Source organism: Calidris pugnax, unplaced genomic scaffold (genome assembly GCF_001431845.1).
Source record: "Calidris pugnax isolate Ruff unplaced genomic scaffold, ASM143184v1 scaffold355, whole genome shotgun sequence".
NCBI classification, from domain to species: Eukaryota; Metazoa; Chordata; class Aves; order Charadriiformes; family Scolopacidae; genus Calidris; species Calidris pugnax.
The window spans coordinates 97,170-110,674 of NW_015091108.1; the positions used below are offsets into that span (position 1 = coordinate 97,170).

At 49.7% G+C, this 13,505-nt stretch overlaps 1 protein-coding gene across 1 annotated transcript in view; it reads right to left on the reverse strand.

Moving 5' to 3' along the window:
- The window catches only part of EIF4G3 (eukaryotic translation initiation factor 4 gamma, 3), a 118,047-nt gene that overhangs the window by 45,792 nt on the left and 58,750 nt on the right, over positions 1 to 13,505 (reverse strand). The window contains 3 exon segments of the mRNA XM_014958028.1: positions 5,254 to 5,495; positions 5,497 to 6,082; positions 11,613 to 11,721. Coding sequence (XP_014813514.1) covers positions 5,254 to 5,495; positions 5,497 to 6,082; positions 11,613 to 11,721 — 937 coding nt within the window.

The following is a 13,505-nucleotide window of genomic DNA, read 5'->3' on the forward strand; positions in this document are numbered from 1 at the left end:
GGCCATTGTTACTGGTGATAACGTCACACTGGGGAAATCTGCTCAGCAGACCCATTTCTGTAGCACCATCGTGTTCTTCAGGGGGACATCTTTCTGCAGGGGATGCCCCAGATGCCCACGCCAGCGAGTCCCCAACCCAGTGAGTGAGACAGCCAAGGCCCCTCTGATGTGGGTGCCAACCACGAAGCATAAATTAATACCAGCTCTTACAGTTTTATTTTTCAGCCCATGTGCCATTAAAAACCAAAGCAAAGACTCGCCATCGTCTTACAGCTCATGGGAAAGAAAATCTATTCCAGTGGGCTGTGGCAGCAAACCAAGGGAAAGGCGATTCCTGATTTATGTTTCCGACTCTCCGGCTTTGGGTGCTGGAGAGATTTCTCCAAGATATTTCCAGTTACTGCCCCAAGTTGCTTGGTTACCCCCCGCCCCCAGCTACGAAACCCAGGGCCTCGCAGTCAGTCGGGCTACTTTATATTGAAATATGTCTCACAAATGAGCTCTGCAAGAAACAGCCCTTTGAATTTGATGCGGGTTGAGCTCCTCTGGTCTCTCCATTCCAGGAGCTCTGCCTGGGACAGACAACAGCCTCTTATTTTCCTCTTTCCCTCTGGTAGTAGCCACGATGGAAAGATGACATCAAAGGTGGGTATCCAGAGCATGTCCTAAAGGCTTCATGGTAGCGCCATCACCTTTAGAAATTCCATTCAACCAACAACATTTGTCCTGTTTTGTCCCCTGAGAAGTGCTGGTCCCCTCACCATGGCTGGCAAAGCTACTAGAGAAAACCCAGAATTTAATACCAAAACCCAGAATTTAATACCAAAAGCAACTGCGTGTCGCTGATGGCTTTTAACTGGAGCAATGGTTTCAGTGAGGATGGCGGGCTCAGAGCTCACTTCCTCTCTTGACAATATCTGGAGTTTTTTTCCTTGTAATGAAGATAAGTAGGAATTAATTATATTCATGCTCTTGCTCTTTGCAGGTAACAGCTCTGCCCACCCGGGGAACCTCACGATGATCGTTCCTGAGCAGGAACAGGACCTGCTGCCTGCGCTCACCATCGGGTGGATGTGTCTCCTCTAACCCCATGTTTTGCCGAATGCTCAGAACAGAAACACACTCAGCAGCAAGAAACCAGACACCCAGGTACAACATCCTGTGAGCAGGATAAAAAACCTGCAGTTCTGGGTGGTTTAATGCTCTGAAATGTAACAAATCCTCCCCGTTTTGTAGGGGATTATAAGTGAGAGCAGTGATGCTGGTGAGCAGTCTGCAGATGAACCGGCTGCTGTCAGACACTGAGAGGGAACTGCTGGAATTGCTGTCTGCACTGTGCAGGATAATATGGAATCAGGGAATTGTCAGATTGGAAAGGATGTCTAGGGATCATCCAGTCCAACTCCCCTTGCCCAGAGCACATCACTCAGGAGCATCCAGGTGGGGCTTGAAGATCTCCAGAGAAGGGGACTCCACACCCTCCCTGGGCAGCCTCTGCCAGGGCTCTGCCACCCTCACCCCAAACAAGTTCTTCCTCAGATTTCAGTGGAACTTCCCATGGTCCAGCTTGTGCCCGTTGCCCCTCGTCCTGTCACTGGGAACCACTGGAAAGAGTCCGGCTCCATCCTCCCTCAACCCACCCTTTAGACACTTGTCAGCATTAATAAGGTCTCCCCTCAGCCTTCTCTTCTCCAGGCTCAAGAGCCCCAGCTCTCTCAGCCTTTCCTCAGCAGGGAGATGCTCCAATCCCTCCAGCATCTCTGTTGCCCTACGCTGGACTCTCTCCAGCAGTTCCCTGTCTCTCTTGAACTGGGGAGCCCAGCACTGGAGGCAGGATTCCAGTTGTGGCCTCCCCAGTGCAGAGCAGAGGGGGAGAATGACCTCCCTCCACCCACTGGCCACACTCTGCCCTACGCAGCCCAGGATCCCATTGGCCTCTTGGCCACAAGGGCCCATTGCTGGCTCATGGAGAGTTCACTGTCCACCAGCACCCCCAGATCCTTCTCCTCAGAAGAGCTTTCAAGCAGGTCCACCCTTACAACTCAAAGGCATTAAGAGTAGACAGAATATAGTATAAAATAAGAAGGAAAACCAAGGATACTCCAATTTCTGCAAAATAAGAAGAATACGACAGTGGTGCTCCTGTAGACACCTTGAAAACGTGGTGAAATCTGGTGGATACCAAGTGCCAGCAGGAAAGCGAGAGCAGGGGTTCCCCTGGACCCCCAAAGGGTCAGATCCACTCAGCTCTTTTCCTCCTGAAAAATTCCTTTTCTCAGGCTGTAAAACAGAACTGCTGGATCTCTCTCTCTCCAGAGTTTGATGGAGCAAAACCTCAAAGCATCGTTTCTCTGCCTGTTGGATAGAAGGTGTATTCTTTAAAGAACCCGAGGAACAAACAATTCCATTCATCCCTGAAAAGCTGCCGCCTCCGGTGCAAAAATACAGGATCCACCTGCAAGTTTCCAGGTGAGGGAGGAGGGGGATTAACCCCTCCAGTTTTTAGCCAGGTGGAGTCTAACTATGAAAAGGCCCGTCAGGATTAAATGCTGCAGCAATTGGGTTATTCTCAGAGGTCCTGGGTGTGAGCAGTCTCTGGGGAAGTCAGCTCAGCCACCACTGACGGGAGTAACGTGCAGTGATTTGTGACCCCAGTGCCCTGTGCAAGCACACCTTCTGCTGAAACCCCAAGAAATATTGTTAAAGGCGACAGAGCTGGCGCTTTCCAGCACGTCTGACAAGTTTCCCTTATCCTATTTTCTACTGTATCTCCAGAGATCATGAAAAAAAGACTCCTGGCCTTTAGTCCAAGTAAAAAAAAAATATAAATATAGCCCTTTCTCCTTGCTCTTGAGGTTCAGCATCTGTATGTTCCAGCGCGTGGCAGAGACAGGCGACTCCTCGTCCGGCCCTGAATTCGCAATCGCCTTCCCATGACGTGATTTAAACTCTCTTTCCCCTCTCCAAGGAAGAATTGGAAAACTATTGCTTAAAAAAAGGTTGGCAGAGAAATGCAACGCAGTTCTACTTCATTAAAGAAGGGGTAAAGCACAAAAAAACTGACTTGGGAGAGCATTTTGCTTTCCTTGAAGGACTGAGCTTTTAATAGTAATCAGAGTTTCAAGTGATCTTTTACGTGACTTGAGAAATATTTGTTTCTCCGTTGCCAAAGCCAATGTGTGCTCTCTAGCTGACTAACACCAAAGCATTAAAATTTATCTTCTGCATCATTAAAAGCCCAAAACACTGTAAGTAATTTTTTTTTTTTTTAAATTTACACTACAGGACATGACAAAGCAAGCAATAATATTGCGAGCTGGAACCTGGCCGCCTAAAGACCTTATTTACAGAAAGAGTCTCATTTCTCTACTTTGTATGGAAATTAATTTCTGTTATGAAGTAGCTCAGACTGAAAGAACAACAAGTGCCAGAGCAGTGAAATGACCCGAGTAAATTAAAAATAGAAAAAGATTAACAGCGAAAAACAAACCCCATGGCTGGTTAGCGAAGGGATCTTTCTGATCTTCTCTAGATACTGGATTTTATTTAAGATCCAGCATATTGACCTAGTGCAGCCTTACACGAATATGGAACCAGGCCAATCACAGCTTTTCATTTCATTTAATCCACAGCAGAGCGCGGCCCTCGATGCTACTGATGCCGTCACACGTCTATCGCTCGCTTATGAAAGAATAAAGTACAATAAACTAACTGTTTTAAATGTTACTTAAAAAAAAAAATTAAAAAAAATAATGACCTACTGTTTCTCCTTTGTTTCTTGCCCAAACTTCACCAAATTCAAAGGACATATTTAAATAAACAGCCTCAGCTTCACAGCTCTGAAAGGACTGCAAAGCAGGGTGTAAAAGGCGCGAGGCATTGAAATGCCTTCCCGCTGCTCGGGGCGCACAATGGCCACCATTGTACTCCCTCCCCAGCTACAGACAAGTCATTGATTGATTTAACTTCTTTTCCACACTTCCATTTCCAGGAAGTCCTGAAGAAAAAGCACTTTTCTATAGAGAATACGGCAAATAAAAAGACACTGGTCTGTGTTCATCCATTAAATGCTAAACCCACGACGTGGCACGACACGGAACCCAAGGGCAGAAGACACCGCTCAGAGAAAACACCCTGGATTTTAAAAGGCAGGTACAGAAATTTCAATTTTTAGTAGTTTGTAACAAGTCCTTGCGCCTCCTGAACTAAAGCACCTCGTTTCCTGAAAATGTACAGGCCAGTGGAATGAGAACAGCCAAGAGAGAAGGGAAATTCCACTCAGGTGTTCCTCCGGCAGAGGAAAAGCAGACGCGCCGTTAATTAACGCTGGGTAGATTGAGGTGTGTGACACTCGGCCCTTCGGTCGCTTGGAGGAGATTTAAGGGTGTGTTTCATTTACCCACACGGTGACACCACACTTTTATAGCTGGGAACCCCCCCCCACCACCACTGGTGTCCAGAAAGCACTGCCTGGGAAGGTTCACCCGGGGGCTCCATGGTGAACTGGTTGGTAAATCCTGAGCAGCAGGTCCCAAACCCACCACTCGGAGGGACAGAACATAAGCAGCACCTTGGGACACCTCCCACCAGACTTTAATCTGAGACACCCAAAAATCAACATTGTGAAACAGAATCATAGAATGGTTTGGGTTGGAAGGGACCTTAAAGCCCCCCCAGTGCCACCCCCTGCCCTGGGCAGGGACACCTCCCACCACACCAGGTCCCTCCAAGCCCCCTCCAACCTGCCCTTGAACCCCTCCAGGGATGGGGCAGCCACAGCTTCTCTGGCCAACCTGGGCCAGGCTCTCACCGCCCTCACACCAAACAAGTTCTTCCCCACAGCTCAGCTCCATCTCCCCTCTTTCAGGGTCAAACCCTTCCCCCTCCTCCTAGGGCTCCCCTCCCTCATCCAGAGTCCCTCCCCAGCTTTCCTGGAGCCCCTTGAGGGACTGGAAGGGGCTCCAAGGTCTCCCTGGAGCCTTCTCTTCTCCAGGCTGAACCCCCCAACTCTCTCAGCCCCCCCTCCCAGCAGAGGGGCTCCAGCCCTCTGATGACCAACAATCACAATAGTTGTCATGCGGCACAATCAGACTTTTTTTAGCAGGTAGAAACAATCACAATAGTTGTCATGCAGCACAATCAGACTTTTTTTAGCAGGTAGAAACACAAACATCTGACGGAGGAAGAACCCCAAAGACCTCTTTTCCTTCACCCTCCAGCCTACCGCGTGCAGCCACGATGCCCAACGCTTACCTGGGACAGGACTCTTGCTCAAGTTTGAACTCTGAGCCTCCGTGCTCTCCTCCAGTTGCCCATCTGCTTCCGTCTCTTCCTTCTTCTCAGCATCTTTTACCTCTTCCGTAAGAGTAGTTCTTGTGCTCTCCTCTCCTTCTAAATCTCCCTGGACAACAGGGAGGGCACTGGGAGGTGGAAGAGGAGGTGGAGAAGGAGTCGTAGTGGTAACAGCAGCAGCAGCAACAGAAACGGGGGGCGAAGGGAGGAGAGGGAGCAGCGTGAGGGGCGCTGGAAGGTGACACGCTCTCCCCTTCTGCCGGAGCCGCTTCGGGGGGCTCCAGCTCAACAGTCAACGGCGCCACCTCCGCCTGGGCTACATCTACCACGCTCTCCGCAGCAGTTACTTGTTCACTAACTCCGTTCATTTCATTAATTAGATTAGTACTAGCAGTCACTGGGATATCACTAGATGCTACACTACTCGGCTCCTTGCAGGCCTCGGCATCGGCCTCCTCCGCTGGGGAAGGGCCTGCCGCGGCCGCGCAGGGGGCGGCACTGGGGGTAGGCATGGCCTCCTCTTTGGGGGAAGCCAGTTCACATTTCTCCTCTGAGTCAGCCGTGAAACTGGGTTTGCTGGGAACGGCCACGACAGCAGCAGCAGCAGCAGCAGAAACAACTGCGACGGGAGCAGCCGGGGTCGGCGATGGAGCGAGAGGAAGTTCTGGTGGGGTTTCCACTGAGGTGGTCTCGGGCAGCTGGCCAGCTTCGTCTTTTTTCTCCCCAGCAGGTTCTGGTCTGAGGACTGGAGAAGGTGGTTTTAATACTGGATCTGGTTTTGGCTTCTCTTCTGGGAAGGAAAAATAAACACAACCAACGTTACAAGCAGCAGGTCAACCCCATTCTCCTCGACCGTACCTCAGCCGCCGTGGCTGCCCTTGCCTGGGTTCTGCTCGTGGTTCCAGGAGCTCCAAGGAAGACACCAGGAGCACCTGAAACGAATCCTTGCATCTAAAGGGGAAGTCCAGACAGCCCAAACCTGGCAAATCTGAAAATGCATCTGCTGCTTCTGTTTTTCTGAAGGCAGGCTTTGCAGTGAAGGGCCCAGCTCTACAGAAAAGCCTTATCTTACAAAATGTGGATCTTTTTGCAGAAACAACTGCTGAAAATAGACTTTTTCTTGACAGAAATTACAGAAGACAAAAATACACTTTAACTTGGATTCTGCCTCAAAGCAGCCTGGGGATTTAGCACCCAGACCTGGGCAAACAGAGATGCTGGGGAGAGCACTAGTGACCTGCAGGGACAGCCCGTCGACCCATCAGACTGAAGGACACAACCCCCTTTTTTTGTTCTGAATTTCAGCAAAGACACCTTTTCCCAAAGATAAACAAAACCCTGAAGGGGTTCAAGCACAGCGGCCACCAACGAACAGCATCACCACCTCTAGATGTTTGTGGGCTCTGGGTATCAAGCAGGGTGGGGAAAGCAGGGCAAAATGTGCACCTGTATCACACCAAACCCCAAATGCTGTGTGTAGAGAAGTCCCATAGAACCATAGATGGTTTGGGTCGGAAGGGACCTTAAAGCCCACCCAGTGCCACCCCCTGCCCTGGGCAGGGACACCTCCCACCAGACCTGGTTGCTCAAAGTCCCATCCAACCTGGCCTTGAACCCCTCCAGGGATCCTGTGACCAGGATCTTTGCAATACCATCCCTGCCACGACCATCACGCAGCTCCCAAAGGTCTGCTGCAACTCCACATAACACATTGATTCCCACTTCTGAACAAAATATGATCAGGGAGTAGCAGAGATCCTGCTGTTCCCTCTCTCCCACCTCCAACTTGGTGACAAGATGGTAAGATTGTGCTTAGGAAAACACCTCTGTGCTAGAGCTCCGCAGGACAGAGGAGACTCAAAGTCAATCACACTGATGGCAGGGACTCAGTGCTCCAGCTCTTAATCACTGTAACGAGGTCCTGGGCTTCATCTGTCATTGGGGGCAGCCCTGCTCTGCTCCTTCCTTTGCCCTGAGGCTCTCTGAGCTCTGACACACCAGGGACCCTGCCAGGACACCAAACAGCAACTCTGGAAAACCCAGAGGCTGAAACCTCCCTGGTCAAATTAGGAAAGCAGCGGCTACAACCAACCCCAACTCATCAGTAGAACTGAAGAAGTGTGGCTTGGTTTGGTCTTTCCCAGCTCTGTTGGGTTTCCGTTTGAGGCTTGGTCAACAGAGAGGCTGAAGAGAAAGGGTTTTTGAAGGAGAACCCATCCAGAACCACTTGGAGCATCAAGTCCCATCTTTAGGAATAGCTGGAGCAACAAAGAATTTTGCTTCCAGCAGTGTTACAGGGAGGACCATGGCCAAAACAGTAGTTTATCAACTTAACGAGGCACGAAGGGAGGCGGCTTTGGATGATAAATAAGGAAAAAAGATGGGAGAAAGCATCCCAACAGCTGATTTTGATTCTGAAGGCTCCAAGGAAGGCTCCAAAGGACCCAGGAACTGGTTTGGAAAAGAAAATGCATCACCTCCCATTTCTGGAACATCCTTTGCCGAGAACTCACAGAGTGTTCCTGACATTTACAGCTCCTCTAAACAACTGCCTGGGTATTCTCTCCCTGGAGGCAAATGAGATTGCTCAAAAAAAAAAAAAAAAAAATCGTAACTTGACCTCCAAGTCCTGGCCAAGAAACATCCATCCCTGCCAACTGTTACAGGAACAACGGGAAACAACAAACGGTGGGGAAGGGAAAATAAAAATCAATGCAATTCACCCAAACTGAATCAGATCCTTCTTCCTAAACACGCCAAGACCATTCCTCACGTCGTATTTAGGAATTATTTACTGGAAGCGCTGGGCTGTTCAGGAGGAAAGTTTGCTCCATCGATAGATAATTTTTTTTTAAAACCTCCAGATAAATACAGAACTTGCAAAACGACTCTTCATTAGGGACACTTCCACACACCCAGTGGGATGGACAGACGGACGGTCACGGTCTCCTCTGTGCCCAGACCCCAGAGAAGGAGCCGGGTCGCAGGGTGGTCACCGGGTGGTCGCGGTGGCCGAGGTTGCCCAGAGCAGTGCACGGGCCCGATATTCCTGGATACAGGAATTGGTTTCTATTTTTTTTAAAACCTCCAGATAAATACAAAATCTTGCAAAATGACTCTTCATTAGGGACACTTCCACAAACCCAGTGGGATGGACAGACAGACGGTCACCGTCTCCTCCATGCCCAGACCCCAGGGAGGGAGCCGGGTCGCAGGGTGGTCACCGGGTGGTCGCGGTGGCCGAGGTTGCCCAGAGCAGTGCACGGGCCCGATATTCCTGGATACAGGAATTGGTTTCTGCTCCGCAGTGTTTATCTGGCAATAAGGGCTGGGCTGGAGGCCAGTTTTCCATCTCTTGTCCTGCTGCAAACGTCGTCGAGGTGCGTCCGACGCCGGCTCCGCGGGCAGGTTTCGGAGCACACGTTGCGGAGTCGCTGCCGGCCGAGGGGCTCCGAGGTCTCCAGACCCCAGGACCTGACATCCATCTATTTCCCACAAACTGTGTTACATATTCCCCATCTCTGCTACACTGCAGGGCTTGGAAAGAGCTTTGAAAATAATAATAATAATACTCCAGACACCCCACTGACCCTGTGCAAGCGGAGTAAAACTGGACAGCTCTGATTTTATACACAATTATACCCCATTAGAACCTCTGTTATACCAACAGCCAGGGTCCTGCACCCCCTGCCATCAGCTGGACCTAAATCCTCCAGCAACACCCTCGTCTTCTGCACCCTGGCCAATATATAGGCACCTGGGCACCTATAGGAACCACAGCTGAGTCCCTGCCCCTAAACAATGCCACTTTTCAAGTGACTGTAGCAGCAATTCCTATATTGCTCCAAACTGTATAAATTTTGAAGCCTGAAAAGCCAGAAGCTGCTTTAAAAGCACCAAATGTTCGCCTTTTAAAGAAACCACGTGGATATTAAATGCAATGCAATCCCAAATTGGGCCTCGTTAACGACTTCAGTGCAAAAATAACAGGGGCTGGAGATACGGGCAGGGAGAGAACGGCAGCGGCCGGGGCTGCCGGCTCTGCCACCGCTGCGTCCCTGTCCCTGTCCCCGTCTCCATCCCCGTCCCCATCCCCATCCCCATCCCCATCCCTGGGAATGGGCCAAAGCCCACGTGTGGCTATAAATAACTGCGGAACGATGGCTGAACAGCACAGACCCAGAACGAGAGCTTTCCACCAAAATTCAACCCGTGCAAACGAGCTCCAGAGGTGAAGGGCACAAGGGAGAAGCTGATCCGCAGGATGAGCAGAGCAAAGGGGTCTTTAGCAAGCAAAAATACTCACTTTAATAAATATTTGCTTAAGAAAGCCCCGCAACCCCTTCTATGGCTATTTTTATTTTGGAACAAAAACCCCAACATCAGGCACAAAGTAAAAACCGATTTTGATACCTTGGCTGGAATTTCTGGAAAGACACATCCCCCTGAATCACTTGGGGGGGGCTTAAATAAATAATTTTTGTGGTGTCTAAACTTCCTTCACCTTTAACTCGCCCTGCACCGTCCGTCCCCCCGGCTCCCCCCGTCCCGAGGCCGCGGCCCAGCCCCGCGGGTGTCACTGCAGGGCTCGCGCAGTCTCTGCAGCGCTTACATAAACGAGGCTCTTTAGCAGTTTTTTGGACTGGAACAAATGTTTGAACCTTTCTGGGATGGAGCAGAGATAAACACAGGAAAGCTCCTCGGCGCTGCATCCCGGCTCCAGCCCTCATTTATCCTTCAACCAGCGCAGTCAGGGCCCTCTGACTCGCTACATGAAGACCACTTACTTCCAGTTTACTTCCAGTTGCCTATGGAGGGATTAAGTTAAAGAGAGAAGAGGGAGAAGACTTGCTTGTCCTAGGAATACAAGTTTTCAAGCTCAGGGTTGAAATACGGAGGGATTAAGTTAAAGAGGGAGAAGACTTGCTTGTCCTGGAAATACAAGTTTTCAAGCTCAGGGTTGAAATAATGTCAAGTGCTGGGATTTATGGCTCAGCTGGAAAGGGCAGACGCAGTTTGGTGCCGGCATCGTGGTTGTCAGGTCCTGGTGGCACCAGGCACCTCCGAGCATGTCCCTGGCAGCGAGGGGACAGGGACACAGCCACCACCTGTTTGATGTGTGTTCAAGCCACCCACACCCCTTCCAGTTGACAGAAACAGCCAAGTTTTGCACAAAGATCTAGACAAAGTCCTGCTTTGGGGGGAGACGGGACCAGACAATCTCCAAAACGTCGCTTTTCAGCCATTTCCAGCCACTGCAGCAGCCCAGAGGTGTATCCCTGGAACAGCTTCCGCTGAGGGAAAGCCCTGAACTACACTATGGCTATAAAAGAGCAATGTTTTCAGTAAATTTTAGAGTCTGACCCAAATTAGCCTCAGGGACACTTCCCTTCCCTCCCCAACAGCGGCCGTGCTGCCATTCGGATCCGTGACACCTGAAGCGTCAGAGGCAGCTTCCCTCCCTCTTCCCTAGAGCTGCCCTGCTCTGGGCCTTAGGGGGTTTTTTGAGCAAATGCTCCGAAAAAGGGTCTTGCAGGCTCAAAGTTTCCAGGCAGCTCAGGCAGAAGCCTCAAAGGCTGCCCCACGGTGAAGAACTGGGGACCAAACGGGGGCATCACCCCCCGAATTCCAGCCCTACGCCGTGACACCACGGCACACACGGCATCACCCACAGCTTCTAAGGGCTGTTGGTGGCTCTGGGACATCACCCTCCATCCTCCCTTCCAGGACACCCTTTCTTTAACCACTTCAAAACCAAAAAAATCTCCCTTCCAACGTATATTCTTAGATGTGACAAGGAAACGGGATCAGCTTTAAGAAACTTCTTCCATCCGTGCCGTTTTTACTGAAGTCAGCAATATTTGTTATGAGATGCTTTTTATTTAATAATTAAAATCTCCCGTGTGCTGTAGGACACAGGAGCAGCTCTGGAGGAGCCACAGGATGCTCTGGTTCTACAGCTAATTACCCAAATGATCCAGAGTCTCTATCTAAGAGCATTTTCCTGACAACACACTCGTTTCTGAAGAACAGCACGTGGGCGAGAGGAGGTTCGTGCTTCTCTGAAACAACTTTTAGGACATATAAGCTTGAATACAATTATTTTTAAGCAGTTTCACGTTGGAAAATTTGAATTAATTCCCTTAGCAACGCATTGTTGAAATGTTCCACTGGAGGAAAAGAAGTCCCTCCCCTCCTCTTTCTGCTGACGGCTCTTGTATCCATGCCAAAAATATTCAAAACTAAAACAAGAAAGGGGGGGAGGGGAGGAGGGTGGAAATTGCTAAAAATAATCCGGAAGGAAATATCCATGGACAAACCTTGCTTGGGGCTGGCGGCGGTGGGGGTGCTGGCGGCAGGAGGGGTGTTCTCTGCAGTCCCATAGACCCCGGGGCCGTGCTCGGGGACCTGGCTGGGTGGCTGCTGGGACTGGAAATACAAAAAAGGGTGATAATGAGCATGTGAACATCAAAACTGGCACCAGGCAGCACAAGCAGGGACGTGGGGAAGGGGGGACAGGGCGGGAGAGGCAAGAAAAGCAAAAGGTGGGGAAAATAAAGAGGGAAGATACACAGATCGATCGAGTAAATTCAAAAAGTACATGGGAAAGGGAGGGGGAAAAGGCAGCAGGAAAAGGGGCAAAAGAGACAGTTACTGTTAACAACAGCAAAAGAGAGAGACAGCACAGCAGAGCTAGTAACACACGTCAGTCTCCCAACGCTTCCTCCAAGAGCAGCAGAAAACGCTTCTCCGTGAGGCCTGCAAAAAGTCAGATAAACACCAAAAAAAGGACCCCTAGAGCACTCTGTGATTTTGAACATTTGCTTTCTGGACGTAGCTCCTCTCCCAACTGACTGGTTATTTCAAACACCTTCGATAGATATTTATTTTTCTTTCTTTATATATATGCATATATGAATTTAAAAATGTATGTATTTATTTATAGAAGTGTGTGTATATACGTATAGTGATAGATGTATCATACCATAGATACATACATATGTGTATATATGCGGAGATATATATATTATAACACTTGTTATCACAGGGGGGAAATAACCTAGATTGGTTGTACCTGTGTGGTCGTATAAAAAGCCCATCCAATGCCGCGTATGAACAGAGCGTGGGCCGGTACCTGCCGGGTAACACGAGAATAAACCCAGTTGTGCAGCAGCCCAAGGGGAGCAGGAGGAGCTGGTTCCCAACCAGCACAGAGTGAGCCTGAGATTTCCTGTATCTAAACCCAAAAGTGGAGCCCAGCAGAGTCACAAGACTGAAAAAAGCATGGCCCGTTGCAGAGACCACGTATTTTACTTATGTCCCCACCATCAGCGGGACAAACACTTGTGTTCATGAAGGACTGATAAAGACAGAAAAAATCCCTTGTATTTACTCCCTGAATTTAAGGTTCTCATTTAAGAAGATTTTGTGTAAGAGGAAGTGATTGCTCCAAACTCACTCCCACCTACGGATAAAGGGATTGTGAACCTGAGAGGGAACAGTGGATGAGATGATCCTGAAGGTCCCTTCCAACCTAGATGATCGATGGGACAAGTCAACTATTCACTTTTGGAAAATGCCCGTAAACACGCATCATGGACCACGCAAAGAAGAAAATGGAGCTAAATGTAAATGTAATAATCCAACCTGGAAAGCCCGGGGGCTCTCTGGGGGTGTCTGCTCTCACCCGGCCACAGAACATCCACAGGAAAAGGGATTTTTAAACAATCAAACCAAAGCAGAGTGCCCAAGACAGGGGTGTCTCGCTCCTCCTTGCAGACAGGCTGTCAGAAATCCAGGCAAAACTTAGGTCCCTAAAAAAAGAAACTCTCTGGCAACTTGTTCCTCTTCCTGGGACTCTTTTTTTTCCCCTCCCATTTCCAGCTTTTCCAGCTCTTGCATCTGAACAGCGCAGGATAAAGAGCGAATGATCTTCAATATGCTATTTTTCACCATTTCAGGCAGCAGAGGGGTAAAGGGGGACTGTGACAAAGCACAGCTGGAAAAATAAAAATAGCAATCCAAGCAAACGGAGTGAAGGGCTGAGATTTATTTGGGATCACTCCTCTTCCAGGAGGGAGCCCGAGGAGCTGGGCCGGGCTCTGGCTGACAACGGCGTCAGCCAAAAAAAACCCCACAGTTTTACAAATGAGCCCATTTGGAGAACGCTTCCCCCCCCCCCCCCCCCCCCACGCACTGACAGTCCTTTTATC